Source organism: Zingiber officinale, chromosome 6A (genome assembly GCF_018446385.1).
Source record: "Zingiber officinale cultivar Zhangliang chromosome 6A, Zo_v1.1, whole genome shotgun sequence".
NCBI lineage: Eukaryota > Viridiplantae > Streptophyta > Magnoliopsida > Zingiberales > Zingiberaceae > Zingiber > Zingiber officinale.
The window spans coordinates 113,459,775-113,479,873 of record NC_055997.1 but is presented as its reverse complement, the minus strand read 5'-3'; the positions used below and the strand labels follow the sequence as shown (position 1 = coordinate 113,479,873).

The 20,099-nt window shown below is 37.1% G+C and overlaps 1 protein-coding gene across 1 annotated transcript in view; it reads right to left on the bottom strand.

The window, feature by feature from the left end:
* LOC121995170 (ARM REPEAT PROTEIN INTERACTING WITH ABF2-like) overlaps nt 1-20,099 on the bottom strand; it is a 40,288-nt gene that overhangs the window by 1,425 nt on the left and 18,764 nt on the right. The window contains exons 5-7 of the mRNA XM_042548983.1: nt 19,460-19,632; nt 19,256-19,376; nt 19,118-19,192 (exon numbers count right to left, since the gene is read on the bottom strand). Of these exons, the coding sequence (XP_042404917.1) occupies nt 19,118-19,192; nt 19,256-19,376; nt 19,460-19,632 (369 nt within the window). The remainder of the gene's footprint in view (nt 1-19,117; nt 19,193-19,255; nt 19,377-19,459; nt 19,633-20,099) is intronic.

Sequence of the window (20,099 nt, the reverse complement as noted above, 5' to 3'; positions counted from 1 at the left end):
AATTTTTCACAAAGATAGAAAAAGGAGATAAAGGAAAGGAGAAAAGGATCCTTTCATGCCAAAGAAAAAAACACTTTTTGAATCAATCACTACAACAACAAAAAATTCTCAAAGATGGCAAGAGATAAAAGAAGGGGAAAAAAAGATTCTTTCATGTCAGCAAACCAACTTTTGGATCAATCACTACAACAATCAAATATTCTTCATTACCCATCTAAATCCCCAACGAAAGAGAGATTTCTTCGTCAATTGAATAAACTTTTGGATCAACCAAACACACCCAGAGATCCAGAGAAATAATTCACAAAAGCTTCTTACCGTGACAAGAATCGCCACAGTACGTCATGAACTAGGAGATGAATGAACCAATCGAACATAAATTTGAGGAATTGCTTGAAGAACATATCTTGTCAGAAACATTGCTTCTTAATGCGGAAAGGAAGACCAACTCATCGCGCAGAGAGGAGGCGGCGGCGGCACAAGGCAGGAACCCAACAGCTTTAGACAGGATCACTCTGTTATAGGCATATCCGGGCGGCTGGACTACCTCCGGGCACCTGGACTACCTCCGGGCGCCTAGATCGAGTTCTATCCGATTCTGTTTCGTCGCTAACTTATCCATGTTCGAGCGCCTGGACCTGGCCAGGGCACTTGGACCGCTGACATGTCCGCGCCTTATTGAAACTCTATTTCTAAAACTTCATCCATCTCCGAGTGCCTGGATTGTGACGTATGCTAGCCAATCAGCTTGCGCCATCTCAACTCAACTAGTTGCCCATTCGGCCCCTTTCTGGGTGGCTAACCAACTCCGGATGCTTGGACCTCCGGACACCTGAACTAAGTCCGGACGCCCGGAGCTCCTTTTTCAACCATATGATTTCCTACATCACAGAGTTAACACAAAAAAATATAACATACAAAACCAAGTTAGCACAAAAAAATATAACATGCAAAACAAAGTTAACACAATATAGAGATAGCATTATAAATTAAATTCTGTCTTCCTAAGACCAGAATCTAGTTATGGTCTCAATTTAAGTTTCCAAAATTGACTTAAACTGGACCAGCACCTATATCTCTACCAGGACTCGTCCTCACTGGATCACTCTCCTCCAGTGACTTACCTCACTTACCATTTGTAATCACTTGACTTACCTTTTGACTCACCAGGTCTTCTTGCCGAAATCGCATATCCAGACTATAGCCAATTGTCTGGAATCGAACATCCTGACTGGACTTCAACCAACTGTCGGGTCTCGTAGACCCAGCTGGACTTCCCGCCAGAAACGCACATCTAGACTTCAGCTTGGTATCAGGTCCTCTAAACTCGTCAATTCATGTACACTCTGTAAAGAGATTAGATAATACAACATCTAACTTTAATTCATTTGTCATTCATAAAAACTTAAGTTTGATCATTGATGTTAATTATACCAACAACTTACATGTCATCGGAGATGATGAAGTGCAAGAAAATTGAAGTAGAGAAATTGGCAACCGAAGGTGATGTTGGGGTTTCGAGGGGTTACTCGCGTATCAATCGTGGGGTTTAATGGGAGGAGGACCGTTTGATGAACCTAGAATGGTATGTGATGATTGTGGATAGTCTGATTAGAATAAAGGAGGTGTGATGATGGAAATATTGGTGCGGTTAGCACTGACAGTCTAACTCAAGTTTTGATGAATGACAAAATAGGTTAAGTTAGTTTCGTTGTGATCTAACACTTTGACTAAGTGTGCAGGAGAAGTCCAGCTAGGTCGACGGGCCGACCGGATAGTTGGCACGAAGCCCAGCTAGGTCGACGGACCGATCGGATAGCTGACAGGAAGCCCAACTAGGTCGACGGGTTGACCTGATAGTTGGCACGAAGTCTAGACTGGTCGATGAGCTGACCGGATGTTTGGCACGAAGTCCAGCTAGGTCAACGGGCTGACCAGGTAGCTGGCACGAAGTCTAGACGAGTTGACAGGCAGACCAGACGTCTAGCAGGTAAGTTAAGGTAAGTCACTGGAGGGGAGTGATTTGGTGAGGATGCGTTCCCAGTTAGTGAACTTAGACGTCGATCCAACTTAGAACCATTTCGGAAATATAAGTTGAGATCGTGACTAGATTCTGGTCTCAAGGAGACGAAATATAATTACTATTCTGTTTGATTATAAATTGTGCTAACTTTTGTTTTGCATGGTAGTTTAACTTTTATTTTGCCTCGGACTAACATTTTCTTGCAGAAAAAGGAATTTCTGGAAAATGGTGGTCTGAGCGCCCGGAAGGCAAAACTTATCTCATCGCAGATATGGAGCGCGCTGATTGGCCGAACCTACGTCACAGTCCAGGCGCCCGGAAGGGATCTGGGCGCCCGAAGCATGCCTATAAAAGAAGGCCTCCACGGAGCATCAAACACAACTTCTGCTATAACTGTTCTGTTGTGCTCTACCCCTGTGACGCTGCGAAGATACTCCGACAACTTGCGGTTCAATTTTTATTTATTATTGTTGTCAGTATTTCGTTTTAATAGTTCTTGTACTTACTGTTGTAATCTTGTTTGTGAACTATTAGTGATTGCCCAATAAAAACACTCAACGAGTGCGGGCCTTGGAGTAGGAGTCGACGAAGGCTCCGAACCAAGTAAAACTGATTCGTGTTAGCGTTGTCTTTTGTGCTTTTTCCGCTGCATACTCGCTTCGAATTTTAGATCGCTATTCACTCCCTCCCCCACTTTAGCGACTTTCACGATCCAACAAGTAGTATCAGAGCCAGGTTCTGCTCTGATTTAGTGCAACCACCAATCAGACAAAGGGGGTGAAATTCTTTTTCTTCTTTTCGATTTTAAGTTTTACGATATAATCCAAACTGGTATCATTACTTTTTTGGAAATTATTTTTTCGTAGCAATTAAGTTGAACTGGTGCAACACCAATTCAATTTTATTTTATTTTTTAATTTAATCCCGCACTACTAATCCAAGACCGGATACTTTTTTTCTTTTCTCTCCTTGTGTGCAGGATCAATATCTCAAATCGAAGGTTTTAGAACAGTTCGTCCACCTCTGTTCAACGGTGACGACTTCCCCTACTGGAAGAAGCGTATGGAGGTCTACTTCAAAACCGACTTTGACCAGTGGTTCAGGGTCACCCGTGGCTACAAGGCGCCTGTCAACAACTCCGGAAATCCATTGGATCCGGAACAATGGAATCCGGACATGAAGAAGAAAGTCTAAACGGATTTCAAAGCACTCAACACATTGCAATGTGGGTTGACGAAGGAAGAACTGAACCGAGTGGGACCACACCAAAACGCAAAAGAACTATGGGACAAGCTCGTTGAACTTCACGAGGGAATCAGCGATGCCAAGGTAACCAAACGAGACTTTCTTTTAAATAAATTTAATATTAAGATGCAGGAAGGAGAATCCGCGAGTCAGCTCCACGCGAGGATCAAGGATATCCTCAATAGACTTCACGCTATCGACCACCAAATGGAGAACCGCGATTCGATCAGGTACGCTTTAAACGTGTTTCCTCGAAATACATTGTGGGCATCCATCGTGGATGCCTATAAGATTTTGAAGAATCTTTCTAAATTAAAGTTAGATGAGTTGTTTTGTAAACTTGAGCTACACAAGCAAACTAACGCCCAAACCGAGAAAAGTATCGCTCTTTTTGCAGGTTCCTCCAAGGAAAAGACAATGACCAAGCCTGAACCTGAAGATGAGTCTGACCAAGATTCAGAAGACGAAGAGTACCTGGTGAACTTGGTAAGAAAAATATTCACCAGGAGAAAGAAGAACTTCAGCAGGAATGACCTGCAAAAGATCAACTCCACAACTGAACCAAGACACGTGACCTGCTTCGGATGCAACAAGAAGGGTCACTACAAGAACGAGTGCCCAAAAATGAAGAACGACAAATCAAAGACAACCAAGAAGAAGGCATTTAAAGCAACATGGGACGATTCGTCTTCAGAAGAATCAGAAGCCGAAAAGAAGCAGTACCAAAGTCACCTCGCGTTGATGGCTCGTGAGTTAGAATCGGAAAACGAGTCCAAACTCGAATCAAGCCACGAGTCCGTACTCGTTTCCAAAGGACCCCGTGAGGTAAATTTCTATTTAAATAAAAAGTTTTTTAAAATTATTGCATGTTTAGATAGAAAGTTAACTGCAATTGAAAATCAAAATAAAATACTCCTTGAGGAAAACCAACAACTCAAGGAACAAATTGAAAAATCAAATCCAAATCAAGTTTTAAGACTTGAGGAGGAAAATTCAACACTAAAAAGTGAAATCATAAAACTAAAAGGGTTGTTAGAAAAATTTACAATTAGATCTAAAAATTTAGATATTATCTTAAACAGTCAAAAGGTTATTTACAATAAATATGGACTTGGATACAAGTTAAATTCAAATAAATCATTTATATCACTAATAACGCAAAATAAAAAAAAAACCAAAGCTTGGGTTCCGGAAGCATGTTTAACCACGCAAGTAGGAATTAATAAATATTATATACCTAAAAATGAAATATATTATTGTTAGAATAATTATAGGGGTATTTTTGTCTTTTGGTGTATATCTTCTTTTCTATATAAAGACCTAACTCATGGTTCCCAATACACGAGAATTTAGGTTTTGCTTTGTACATGGTATCAGAGCCAAGTTAAAACCCTAATTTCTTTCTTCTACCCGCGTCGTCTTTCTGTCACGCCGTCTTTCTGTTCTCGCTTCCAGATCCCGCATCGCGGCTGCGCCCCCGACCAACTCCTCTAACACCGAGTTGAGTACTCGATCAAACTCCCTTTCCGTTGAACTCTGCATCGGCGCCGACAGAGACAACGCTGCTCCTTCTTCTGCAGAAGCCCCAGCGAACGGTCGAAGCCATCGATTTCCCAGGGTATTGGTATTGTTCATCCTTCTTCATCTCTTTCCATTCATAATGTTCTTTATGTTCCCGGCGCTCCATTTAATTTATTGTCAATAAGTCAACTTACTCGATCTCTTGATTGTGTCATTTCTTTTACTAACACATCTGTTTCCTTACAGGACCAGAGTACGGGGAGGATGATTGGCTTCGGATGTGAATCCCATGGCCTATATCGGCTTCAGCAACCCTCTTTTGTTGGTTCGGCGGCGGCATCTCCACTACTTATTCATGCTCAGTTGGGACATCCAGGTCTTCATAAATTGAAACAGTTACATCCTAGTCTTTCTCACTTAGAGTCTTTATCTTGTGAGTCGTGTCAATTAGGTAAGCATATTCGTAGTTCTTTTTCTCCTCGCATTGAGAGTCGGGCTATGTCTCCCTTTGCTTTGGTTCATTCTGATGTTTGGGGTCCGAGTCGTGTTTCTTCTACAATGGGGTCAAGGTATTTTGTTACTTTTATAGACGATTTTTCCCGTTGTACATGGTTATATCTGATGAAGGATCGTTCAGAATTGTTTTCTATTTTTGAATCCTTCTTCCTTGAAATAAAAACTCTCTTCCCGGTCTCATAAGTGTGTGTTCCTTAGGTACCCACGGTCCCAGAAAGGGTACAAATGTTATTCCCCTACTCTTCGTCGGTACTTCATCTCTGCTGATGTCACATTCTTTGAGTCGGTTTCTTTTTTTGGTCCTTCCACTTCACAGGCTGAGGTTTCTCCCTCTCCACCTGCACCAGTAATTATCTTTTGTCCTCCGGAGGCGCCTCTATCATCTCCAGTCTCGTCTCCTCCTTTGCAGGTTTATCAGCGTCGTCCTCGTTCTGCTTTGCCGTCGACCAACACTGACACTACTGTGGGCACATCTTTGGAGCCAAGTCCTTCGCCATTTCCTCCGGTCCCATCTCCTGACTCTGAGGTTCCTATTGCACTTCGAAAGGGTACACGTTCTACTCGTAATCCTTCACCTCACTATATTTCTTTAAGCTATCATCGTCTTTCACCATCCTATTATTATTGTCTGTCTTCCTTGTCGTCTATTTCTCTTCCAAAGACTGCAGGTGATGCCTTTGCCCATCCAGGTTAGAAACAGGCTATGCTTGATGAAATGAGTGTCTTACAGAGCAATGGGACTTGGGACCTCGTTCCTCTACCTCCTGGAAAGTCAGTGGTTGGTTGTCGATGGGTGTTTACGGTGAAAGTTGGTGTAGACGGCACGGTTGATCGACTTAAGGCTCGTCTTGTCGCTAAAGGCTATACTCAGGTATTTGGATTGGATTATGGAGATACTTTTTCTCCTGTTGCCAAGATGTCCTCTGTGCGTCTTTTTCTGTCTATTGCTGCAATTCGCCATTAGCCCCTTTATCAGTTGGACATCAAAAATACATTCTTACATGGTGACCTGCTCGAGGAAGTCTACATGGAGCAACCTCCATGTTTTATTGCTCATGGAGAGTCTTCTGGTCTTGTATGTCGCTTGCGAAAATCTTTATATGACCTTAAACAGTCACCTAGAGCATGGTTCAGTAGATTTAGTACTGTAATTCAACAGTTTGACATGACTCGGAGCGAGGCTGATCATTCTGTCTTTTATCGCCACTCATCTACTGGTTGCATCTACGTAGCGGTTTATGTTGATGATATCATCATCACTGGTAATGATCATCTTGGGATTTCACAAGTAAAACAACACCTTTTAAACATTTCCAGACAAAGGATCTCGCAAACTCAAATATTTTCTAGGGATAGAAGTGGCACTAAAGATGGGATCATTATATCTCAAAGGAAGTATCAATGGATACGGAATGTTAAACTCAAAGACAGTTGACAATCCCATGGATCCTAATGTCAAGCTCCCACCAAATCAAGGGGAGCTCTTTCGATCCCGAACCAGATAGCGATCGGTAGGAAACTAAGTTACCCATCGCCACCGTCCGGATATCTCATTCGGCAGTAGTGTAGTAAGTCGCTTAGCCTCCACGCAAAGAACATCGACGCCGTGACTCGCATTGTTCGATATATCGGTGCACTGAAAGGGTCTTCTATACGAAGACAAAGGCATACTCAAGTCGAGGGATATTCCACGCAGATCAAGGTGATCTCCTCCGATAAGATCCACTGGATTTCAGATATTCATTTGAGGTAACCTTGTTTCGAAAAGTAAAAATGTAATGTCGTGGCAAGATCCAGCAGAGGCGAATATCGAGCTATGACTATTGCTAGTCAAGAACTTATATGGTTAAAACAGTTGTTTCAGGAACTAAGGTTTGGAGAGGTTACACAAATGTCACTCATATGTGACAACTAGGCCGCTATGCATATTGCCTCAAATCCAGTATTTCATGAGAGAACAAAGCATATTGAAGTTGACTGTCACTTTGTCAGAGAGAAAGTCATATCTGGAGAAATATCTACTAGTTTTGTCAACTCAAATGATCAGCTAGCAGATATATTCACTAAGTCACTTAGAGGTCCCCGGATCGATTACATATGTAACAAGCTTGGTGTATATGATCTATATTCTCAAGCTTGAGGGGGAGTGTTAGAATAATTATAGGGGTATTTTTGTCTTTTGGTGTATATCTTCTTTTCTATATAAAGACCTAACTCGTGGTTCCCAATACACGAGAATTTAGGTTTTGCTTTGTACAATTATGTATAATACAAAAACACAATTCAGAATTCTAACTATAAAATTAAATCAACTAAACCAAAATCAAATAATTGTAGAACCAAAATAAAACTAAACTATCATCAAGTTGATTACAATTATAAAAGTAATCGACATAAACCCAAAACTAAAATTTAACTCAGATCCATAATTCAGGGGGAGGCTCCAAACTAGTTGGCACCTCCAAAAATAACCTACTCGGTAGGGTAATTAGGATTAGTTTAAAAAGGGACTAAGTTTAACTTGACCTACGGTACTGGTAAAGTTTTGGATGATAGTAGCTTAGGGAAGCTCAGTCTATGCATGTCCAAAAAGATATGGCTTCGACCTGGTGCATTTGACTGAGTGAAACTAACTGAAGCTACCCCTTATGGATCCTAACTAGTTAGACCAAGGTTTCGTACTAAGTTTAGTGAATAGGACTATTTAAAAAATCTCGAAGGCATGGTTACTCTAATGATGTTCACTCACCATAACCCAGAAGTTTATCCAAAGAATGTCTGTTTGCTGAGCCCAAAGCTAAACCTAAATCTAATACAAAGTTAAACCAAACCCTAAAAATTGAACTCAACTTCATCTCACAAAAATTATAGGTTTCCCTGATTGAAAACGTAGATCGGGTAAGATGACTAAGGACTTCAAATCAAATCGAATTGAACTAAATTAAATCAAAATTTAAATTAAATTAAATTAAATTAAAATTAAAATAAAAATTAATTCATTTAAAAAAAATCTTTTTAACTTTAAAAAATTATTTTAACTTTAAAAAATTATTTTTAAAAAATTATTTTAATTTTAAAAAATTATTTTAATTTTAAAAAATTATTTTAACTTTAAAAAATTATTTTAACTTTAAAAATTATTTTAACTTTAATTTAAAACTAAATTGAAAATTCAATTTCAAAATTATTTTAAAAATTAATTTAACTTAAAAATTATTTTAAAAATTAATTTAACTTAAAAATTAATTTACTTTAAAAATTATTTTAAAAATTAATTTACTTTAAAAATTATTTTACCTTAAAAATTATTTTAACTTAAAAATTATGTTTACTTTAAAAATTCGTTTTAACCAAAGAAAAATTAAAAATCTTTAACTAAACAGTTAAACTTAAAATCATTTCAAGTAAAATTAAATTCAAACTTAAATTAATCTTAACTCCTACCTATTGTAGGAAATCAAGTGAATCTTGGACAGTGGTTGCTCCAAACATATGACTGAGGATCACACCAAATTCACTGAACTAACCTACAAAAGCTTAGAAACAATTGCCTTTGGGAATAACGGTAAACTCAAAGTAATTGGTATAGGTAATATTGAACTAAGAACTGACTTTATTATTACAAAAGTATTACTTGTTGAAAATTTCAAGTATAATCTTCTTAGTATTAGTCAATTATGTGACACTAGATATAAGGTTAGGTTTTTATCTTCGGAATACTTAATCAAGCACTTAGATAACCCTACTATAAGTCTAAAAGGGTTAAGACAAGATAACATCTATGCAATTAACGTAACCACTTCTTCAATTAAGTGTTACTTAACACAAAAAGAAGAAACTTGGTTATAGCATAGAAGAATATCACACACTAACTTCAGAAATATAAGCACATTAAATGGATTAGTTAGAGGATTACCAAAATTATCTAACTTAGACTCAACAATTTGTAATGCTTGTCAACAAGGAAAACAAACAAAATCTACTCACAAGTCAACTAATCAACTTCAAACAAACTCAATACTAGAACTTTTACACTTAGACTTATTTGACTCTCATGGGGTCAAATCAATAAATGGTAGCTTATATATTATCTAGTAATAATAGACGACTATTCTAGATTTACCTGGGTAAAATTCTTAAAAAATAAAGATGAAACATTTGAAATCTTTACGAATTTTTGTAAACAAGTTGAAAATGAAAAAGATCTAAAAATTAAAAGAATTAGAAGTGACAACGGAGGTGAATTTAAAAATCATAACTTCAACTAATTTTATCTTGAAAACGAATATCATCACGAATTTTCGTGTCCTAAAACACCTCAACAAAATGAAATTGTAGAAAAAAAAAACAGAACTCTACTTGAAGCCTCTAGGACAATGTTAAATGAATACAACTTACCTAAATACTTTTGGGCAGAAGATGTTAGTACAGCATGTTATGTGCAAAATAGAACCACACTAAATAAAACTCATAATAAAACCTTCTTTGAAATATATTACAATAAACAACCCAATATCAAATATTTTAAAGTATTTGGGTGTCCAACCTACATAATAAACACAAGAGAACATTTAGGAATGTTTACTTCTAACATAGAAGATGAAATTTTTGTAGGATATTCACTAAACAGTAAATGTTATACAATTTATAATAAAGTTACACTAAGAATTGAAGAACCCTCAAATGTGAAATTTGAAGAGCCTAACCAAAACCTAGAACAAACTCAGATTCAGTCAATTGATTTTGTTCAAGGTAACAATAATCAAGAGGAAACCAGTGAATCTTTAAATCACGAAGAAGAAGATCACCTTCAAGTGAATCAACCTTCTAAAACCATAAGAGTCAACCTAAATCACCCAATTGACCAAATAATTGGTGGTCCAGACCTAAAGGTTCAGACTAGGTCATCCTTTAGAAACCTAAGTCAAATATCTCTAATTTCAAAAATTAAACCCAAAACTATAGCTGAATCCTTACTTGATCCAGACTGGATCATAGCTATGTAAGAGGAACTAACTCAATTTGAGAGAAACCAAATCTGGGACTTAGTACCACCACCTAAAAATAAAAAGATAATAGAAACAAAATAGGTGTTCAGAAATAAACTAAGCAAAACTGGGGAAATCACTAGAAACAAAGCTAGGCTAGTTGCTCAAGGGTTTACTCAAGTAGAGGGGGCTTGACTACGATGAAGCTTATGCCCCAGTAGCTAAACTAGAGTCCATTAGAATGTTACTTAGCCATGTAGCCCATAAAGGGTTCAAACTCTATCAGATGAATGTCAAATCCGCCTTTCTAACTGAACTAATAAAAGAAGAAGTCTATGTCAGCCGGTTTGAAAGTTTCGACCATCCTGACTATATCTTTAAACTAAAGAAAGTCTTATACGGACTTAAGCAAGCACCTAAGGCATGGTATGAAAGGTTGACTTCTTACCTAATATCCAAAGGATTTGGTGTCAAGTTGACCGAACCCTATTTGTCAAATCAATCCAAGAGGATATCTTTATAGCCCAAGTTTATGTAGATGACATAATCTTTCGATCAACCAACTCAGAATTTTTACAAGAATTTGAACTCTAATGGAACAAGAATTTGAAATGAGTTTGGTAGGTAAATTAACTTACTTTTTAGGATTACAAATCAAACAAACAAATGAAGGTAACTATATTTATCAACAAAAATATATTAAAGAATTGTTTAAAAAATTCAGAATGGAAAATATTAAAGATATAAAGACACCTATGACAGTTAACACAACCCTAGATGATGACCCTAATGGCAAACCAATTGATTTAAAATACTATAAAAGTGTCATAGGTAGCCTACTGTACTTACTTGCAAGTCGACCTGATATTTTATTTGAAGTTAGTATGTGTGCTAGATACCAAATCTATGCTAAAGAATCTCATTTGACTCAAGTCAAAAAAATCTTTAGATATCTTAAAGGAACATCAAATGTAGGAATTTGGTATCCTAGAACAAATAATTTCGAACTAATAGGCTATTCTGACTCGGATTGCGCTAGCTGTAAATTAGACCGTAAAAGGACAAGTGGTGGGTGTCAACTACTGGGCCCATCGCTTGTCAGCTGGTTTAGTATAAAGCAACACTGTGTTGCCCTATCTACTACTGAGTCAATATATAGCTATAGGAGAATGTATCGCACAATTATTATGGATGATGCACACCTTAAAAGATTTTAATTTAAAATTTACAAAAGTAATAGTATTAATTGATAATGTTAGCTCAATTATTTAACAAAAAATCTTGTGCATCATTCATGAACCAAACACATTTAAATTAGGCATAACTTTATCAGGGATCATGTCACTAAAGGAGATATTGAACTCAAATACATTGAGTCCAAGTCTAATTTAGCTGACATATTCACTAAACTCCTCCCTGAAAGTGAGTTTAGTAATCTACGTCGTAAATTAGGAATGTGCTTAATAGACTAGGATTTTTAAATTGCAAAATAATTTTCAAAAATTATCTTTAAAATTCTAGGATAAAACATTTTATACATTTCTCAAAATTCCCTATTTTTAGAATTTTTGAAAATCAGTTTTAACCTTAGAATAGATAAATCCCTTAAAAAGCAATGCTCCTATAGATCTAAGGCTTGAGCATCTCACCAACACACTAGAACTACCTTATTTGTGAATTGCTAAACTTAGAAAGGGTTAACAAATTTGAACAATAGTATTTATATGTTATATAACACGCTTACCATTTAACCAAAAAAAAAAAAGCTAAATAAATATAAGTTCTTATGTAACTAATACAAGTTATATGGCCAAATATAAATTATTACAAATAAGTGATATAATTAAATGCCATTTTAACTTTACCCAAATACCCCAACCAACATAACCCTAGCTCATGTCCATAGAAGACTTCACGCGCAAATTCTCCCTACACTCCCAATGCGAGCAATTCCCTTTCCTCTATACAAACTGCTCCCACCTTGAGAGGTACCAGCTATGCTTAAATGTCATCTGCAGTCTCCCTTTCACCCAACACTCCCTTTCTTTGATGGAGGCATTTAATAACTGCTCCGTCCTCCAACACGAATAACAGTGGTATTATCTTCACTTCTCACACACGACATTTCCAAACTTCATTTCCTCCCAGCATAGCACAAGTTGCACATAGGTTTTCTTCCATCTTTTTTTCCTCTTACTCTCACAAGTGTGTTCATCTGGTTTAACTAAAATTTCATATTTGCACCCATGTTGTGTTGTGGCAACACAAGTTTAACAATGGGGTAAAAGGGCAGGTGCGAGTATCACAGATTATGAAAACCCAATTACATACTGAATACTCATTGACTAAGTCATGCAACGTGCAAATTGCAACTCATAAGAAGCACTAGTGCTCAAATTCAAATTTCATATTTGCATCCATGTTGTGTTGAAAGGTCAAGTGTAAGTACCACAGATTATGAGATCTCAATTACATATTGAATACCCATTAGACCAAGAAGCACCAGTGGTTAACTCAAACAAGCTTTGCTGAATATAAAATCAGAGTTCAGCACAAACTGAGAACACCTTGAATAGATTGGTATCCATTTTAAACATGTAGATGGATCAGTTAGCTATCACACACATACAGACACATATAAAATATGAATCAAATTTTTGCTCTGATAAGTAATATGATACGATCTCCATGCCACATCATCAGCCCATGGTGCCACATAAGAAGAATATCATTTATACATATTCTAGAAGAACCAAGAAAGCATAACACTTGTATTGCAATGCATAAAATAAGGAAGTTGGTTGTAACTTCCATTGATAACTACCACCTATTTATATCTATATATAGTACTTAGGACTAATAAGAAGGTTATCTCTAAGAAATTGTTATTTGTTTCCGTATTAAGAGGATTGTCCACTCCATAAGGACAAATGTCTTAATTCTACGTGATATAAGTGAGATGCATATTTATTTTCCTTAAAATAAATTGTATCTAACATTTTGGTATCAGAGCCATCAAAATCCTTACCCACATCTGCTACCACAATGGTGAATACTCGATCAACTCCGATTCCCGATGATCCTGTACATTCTTCTCCTCCACCAATACCGGAGGCCATCATACAACAACTTTCGTCTGTCAATTCTAAACTTAATAGTTTGGATGTGTTAGCTACTGATGTGGTTGTTCTTAAATCACAAGTCCACTTTCCAACGATGGGTGGTACGAGTTGCAAGAATGATGATCAACAACATTCAATCCATATGACAATTACTAGGAGCATAATTTTTCATGTAAATATCACACCAGAATGGATTTCCCAAAGTTTAAGGGAGGTGATCCTAGAGGTTGGATTCTCAAAGCAAAAAAATATTCTCATTATTACCAAACACCTGAGAACTTGCCAGTAGATGTGGCTGTCATGTACTTAGAGGGTGATGCATTAGATCTATTCGCCTGGATCAATATTGAGCGGTCGTTGGTATACTGGGAAGTTCAAGCCATACAACCAACGATGTTGTACATTCCTCTCCTTCGCCAATACCGGAGGCCATCATACAACAACTTTCGGCTATCAATTATAAACTTAATAGTTTAGATGCGTTAGCTACTAATGTGGTTGTTCTCAAATCACAAACCCACATTCCTACGATGAGTGGTACAAGCCGCAAGAATGATGATCAACAACATTCAATCCATATGACAATTCCTGGGAGCGTAATTTTTCATGTAATATCACACCAGAATGGATTTCCCAAAGTTTAAGGGAGGTGATCCTAGAGGTTGGATTCTCAAAGCAGAAAAATATTTTCATTATTACCAAACACCTAAGAACTTGAAAGTAGATGTGACTGTCATGTACTTAGAGGGTGATGCATTAGATCTATTCGCCTAGATCAATATTGAGCGGTCATTGGTATACTGGGAAGTTCAAGCCATACAAGAGAATTATGGTCCAACCGAATTTCAAAATCCTGATGAACATATTTATAGTATTTTACAAACTCACAATGTTCAAGAATATCGCCAGAAATTTGTTAAAAGCGTTGCGCATGTACAACATTGCCCAAAACATTGCTTCATAGGCGTTTTCTTGAATGGATTACAAGAGGAAATAAAAACTGATGTTAGAATCCACAAACCTTGGAGTGTTTATAAAGCAATGAGTCTAGCCTTGGAATATGAAACAAAGTTAAAGATGAATAAAAATTTCAAGGGTGTTATAGTGGTTGTGCATGGTCGAAACAACATCAATTACATTCCCCGCCAGAATACCAACTTCAACATTAATCGGTCTTCCCCATCGACTCATCTTTCCAACACCACTACACCAACAAAATTCTGGGATGCAGAAAAACAAGCACAATGAGACAAGGGCCTCTGTTTTCATTGTAATGAAAAATTCAGTCCGGACATCGCTACAAACCAACTTCATTTTCATTATTAGAAATTCCTAATAATGAAGATGGGGCTATCCGGTTAGAGGAACCAAGATGAAACTAAAATAAAGGGAGGAGAGGACGACATGGCAGAAATATCTTTTCATGCTATTCTAGGTAGTTCTTCCGGCACTACAATGAAAGTACAAGGAACTCTCTATGGTCGTGCAGTGTTGATCCTCATTGACAGTGGTTCCACGCGCAATTTCATATATGACAAGTTAGTCGACGACCTTTGATTGACGGTACAATCAACGCCTACATTTGGTCTGCAGATTAGTAATGGTGAAATCATATGTTGCAACAAAATTTATAAGACAGTTGAAGTGTAGTTATCGGGCTTGAGTATTCTCTCGGATTACTATCCTTTCTCGATTGGAGGCGCAGATCTCGTATTGGGAATAAAATGGTTAGCATCTTTAAATACTGTACAAGCAAATTGGAATGAGATGTTTTTGATTTTCTATGTAGATGGCAAACAGTATAAACTTTAGGGGGGTAACAGCATCATCTTATTCAGAGGCTACATTCCAATATTTAGCTAAGGAGCAACCTACAAAATCTGTCAAGCCACTAATTACAACAACTAAAGCACAACCTGCCAACACTCCTACCAAACCACGAGTTACCGCATGTCCAGTCGACTACTTATTAGACCGATTTGAGGCTGTGTTTCATGAACCTAAGGCGCTTCCGCCCTTTAGACACCACTTACATTCTATCCCATTAATACCATTGGTTACACCACCAAACCTCATACCATACCGCTATCCTCATTCTCAGAAAACGGAAATTGAATCACTAGTGGCCAAATTATTGAAATTAGGATTTATACGCCCAAGTACTAGTCCGTTTGCAAGTCACATACTTTTAGTGCAAAAAAAAGATCATTCTTGGCGCATGTGTATGGACAATAGGCATCTTAATCAAATTACTATCCCTGATAAATATCCAATCCCCAACATAGATGAATTATTGGATGAATTACATGGTGCTACCATTTTTTCCAAGATCGACTTGTGCTCTGGCTATCATCATATCTGAATACACTATATATTCAAAACTGCATTCCAGACTCATTCGAGGCACTATGAGTTTATTGTCATGCTCTTTGGTCTTACGAATGCTCCGTCTACATTTCAAGTAGCAATGAATGAGCTATTTAGGCCTTATTTACGTAAGTTTATCTTGGTTTTTTTTTACATCTTAGTGTATAGTGTTGATACTGAACAGCACCAACAACATATGTCCATCGCTTTCCAGCTCTAGCAGGACAATTCCTTTTTATGCTAAAATGTCCAAATGCCTATTTCATTAATCCCAACTATTCTTCTTAGGTCATACTATCTCATGCAAGGGTGTAGAGATGGATTCGAATAAATTGCAGGCTATCCATCATTGGCCTCTACCAAACTCTGTGAAGGAGCTACGTGGCTTTCTTGGCCTCACAGGTTATTACCGGCGATTCATCAAGAACTATGGTCTAATTGCCAAACCTTTAACTGATCTAACGAAGAAGAATAACTTCAACTGGCATTTAGCAGCTACTGCAACATTTCAAACACTGAAACATACCCTTACATCTGCTTCAGTTCTTCATCTTCCTGATTTTAATGCTATTGAATGTGATGCATCATCAAAAGGTATAGGGGTCATTCTTTCCCAACATGAACATCCTATTTCTTATTTCAGCAAAGTTTTATCTTTTTCAAGCAGACCCAAATCTACTTACGACCGTGAGTTAGATATTGGCATTGGTATTGCCATTACAAAAATGGTATCATTACCTGTTGGGTCGACATTTCTTTGTCACTTCTGATCATTGTAGTCTCAAGTTTTTGCTCGAACGTCTTACGACAAACGAACAACAATGGTTTCTCTTGAAATGGTTGTCGTTTGATTTCTCCATCATTTACAAAAAAAATTGCAGAAAATACAGGAGTTGATGCTTTATCATGCCTTCCTCAACATGCTGACTTCTTGTCAATGGTCATTCCTTTCCCTTTGGATTTTCTGGAGCTGTAGTAGGCATTATTACAAGATCCTTATACACATTCCCTAACAACAGATATTTCCTCTAATACAAAGGCACATCCAGATGTTTCTGACTACAAAGACAAGCTTGTCATAGCAGTCTTCACTACAACAAAAATTATTGGTTGAATCTCATGACACTTTCACTGTTGGTCATGGAGGTTATCTCAAGACTCTGCATTGCTTATCACAAAGTTTTTACTGGCCACGCATGAAGCATGATGTTAAAGCCTGGATTCAAAGTTGTTTAGTTTGCCAACGGTCGAAATATCAAGCTTTAGCTCCCGCGGGTTTGCTACAACCACTACTCATACCTAACCACATTTGGGAGGATATTTCTTTGGACTTCATTACTAATCTGCCGAAGTCAAGGGGTTATGATACTATTCTAGTTGTAGTTGATAGATTGAGCAAATATGCCCATTTTCTTTCACCATCTCACCCCTTTACTACCAAATCTGTTGCTCAGCTATTCAGCAAGGAAATTGTTCGTCTCCATGGGATTCCTAAGTCTATTGTGTCTAATAGAGATGTGATCTTCTCAGTGTTTTTTGGCAACAACTATTCAAGCTCAGTCACACAACTCCGTATAAGTTCTGCTTACCATCCGCAAACTGACGAACAAACTGAAGTTGTGAATCGCTGCCTTGAAACTTATCTACGTTGTTTAACCACTGAACAGCCTCATTCTTGGTCCAAGTTTTTATCTTGGGCAGAATATTCATATAATATTGGATTCCATAGTTCATCTGGCACTTCTCCTTTTCGCATTGTTTACGGTCGAGATCCTCCACAACTGCAATCTTACATTCAGGCTAATATTGTTGATCTTGAAGACCAATTAATGGCACGGGATGCTATGCTTCTCACATTGAAGGAACATCTTCTTAAAGCTCAGTCTCATGAGGTCACACGCAAATTCCAAATGACGTGATCTCCAATTTCAAGTTGGTGATTTGGTTTTCTTACGTCTCCAACCTTATAGACAATGTTCCTTAGCCAAGAGCAGGTATGAAAAGTTGTCACCACGATTCTTTGGGGCATATAGTATCACAATAAAAGCTAGACCAATTGCATATGAGCTTGCTCTTCCACCTTCCTCCAAAGTGCATCGAGTTTTCCATGTTTCTCTCCTACACCGCGCTTATGGACAACATAACACTTCGCACACACCGTCGCTTCCTATCAATTCCGAATGGGAGATGTTACTAACACCTGCCACTATACTGAATCATCACTGGATCAATGAAGGTGGGTGTCCCTCTTTGGAACTCTTAATCCAATGGCTTGATAGACCTCTTGAAGAAGCTAGTTGGGAGAATTATGATTTGCTAGCTGCACAATTTCCCTCATTCCGCCTTGAGGACAAGGTTTCTTTCGACGGAGGGGGTATTGATACGATCTCCATGCCACATCATTAGCCCATGGTACCACATTAGAAGAAAATCATTTATACATATTCTAGAAGAACCAAGAAAGCATAACACTTGTATTGCAATGCATAAAATAAGGAAGTTGGTTGTAACTTCCATTGATAACTACCACCTATTTATATCTATATATAGTACTTAGGACTAATAAGGAGGTTATCTCTAAGAAATTGCTATTTGTTTCCATATTAGGAGGATTGTCCACTCTATAAGGACAAATGTATTGTCAAAATTCTACGTGATATTAGTGAGATACATATTTGTTTTCCTTAAAATAAATTGTATCTAACTAATAGAACACCAAAATCAAGCTCTCAGCAATTAAATTTTATTATGAAGAATATGATTATATGGAAGAATGAGGATCTAAGACTCCAACTCAAACAAAATTGAAATAAACTAAATATGTCTTAGTAAAGATATAGTTCATACCCTAAAGAACTCGATCGAACTTGGATAAATATTTTATACTTTAAATTAGATAATTACTAGATCAGAAAACAAACTTATTTGTTTATTTTAAAAAATAAGCAAATCTACCAAAATAATTATTATAAATCTAAACTTCTAAAAAAAAGAAAATTATAATTTGCATTATCCACATCCCTCTATAGACTACCATGAGCCAAGAGAGGGGGAAAACCTATAATTTGCTCCCTTGCAATTCCTACTCTTTGTTAACAAACACCATCTTCTACTCCGCTGCAGATTGACACAGTAGCCAAAAGAGGCAACATAAAAAAGCATCTACGTCCATCTAGACACATGTAAGGTATTAGAATGGCCCATATCTCAAGGAACCTTACATGTCAAATGAACACTAATCAGTTTTTCCAAACATACACTCCATGAAATCAATTCAAATCTTTGTAAACATGTTTGAGCTATTAAGTCATATATGTTTCTCTGCATTAACTTACCACTTCATAATGGACGGAAGGATCAACTGACTGAAGCATGAGAATCAATGTGGGAAGAGCTTTACATTCAACAATCTGCAACAACAATTTAGGCAAAACAGAGGTTTAAATAAATAGAGGAAATGTTTCAACTTCTACCTGATTTTTGTTACTTTCATTCTTAGATGCCAAAATACTCAAGGCACCTGCAGCAGCCCTCTGCACCTCCATGTCAATAGATTCCAACAGTTGCACAAGGGGAGGAATCCCACCTTCATTCCTGAAAGAGATGAAAGATAAATATAAGCAGAAAATTCTATAGGATAAACATCCAAAATGACAGCCAGTTTTGTGTGCAATAACCTGACATATGTTTTGATATTGCTATTTCCACGAGCAAGATTAGTAATTGCATCAGCTGCTCGCCTAATAACACCATTAACTGCCCAGTAGTTGTAACCTTTCTTATGCCTTTTTAAGAGATTGACAAGCAAAGGCAAGGCACCAGCATCATTTATGAGTTGCTGATGTTCAGGCTGTTAAATAAGGAAAAGTACCTTAAGGAAGATCATGTAAAGTGAAAATGAAAAAAAAAAAAAAAAATCATGCATTTATAGTAAAAGGTTTAAAGCAGTAATAGACAAAGTGATTTAATTTATTAATTAATACACATCATTATTCAAATAAAAAAAAATACACATCATCACATTAATCATAACAAGGAATATATATCAAATTCTCCCTCTTATAGGAAGACTGAGAAACATCTACCAAACAGCATACCTGTAAGGATGTCTTCTGATGGACTAGGAAAGAGAAGTTGAACTAAAAGTTTGTTACTTCTTGCAACAAAGAAGAGGGCCCGCATCTATTGTTTCTTTAGTCTTAAAGTCCCTAATTTTATTTATCAATTGAGTGATTAAGCTAGGCTTGTTTATTTCTTTCTCTCTCTTTCCTTTCAAACTCATTCTCCTTTCTCAATTAAACGCTCTTTGCTTAATAA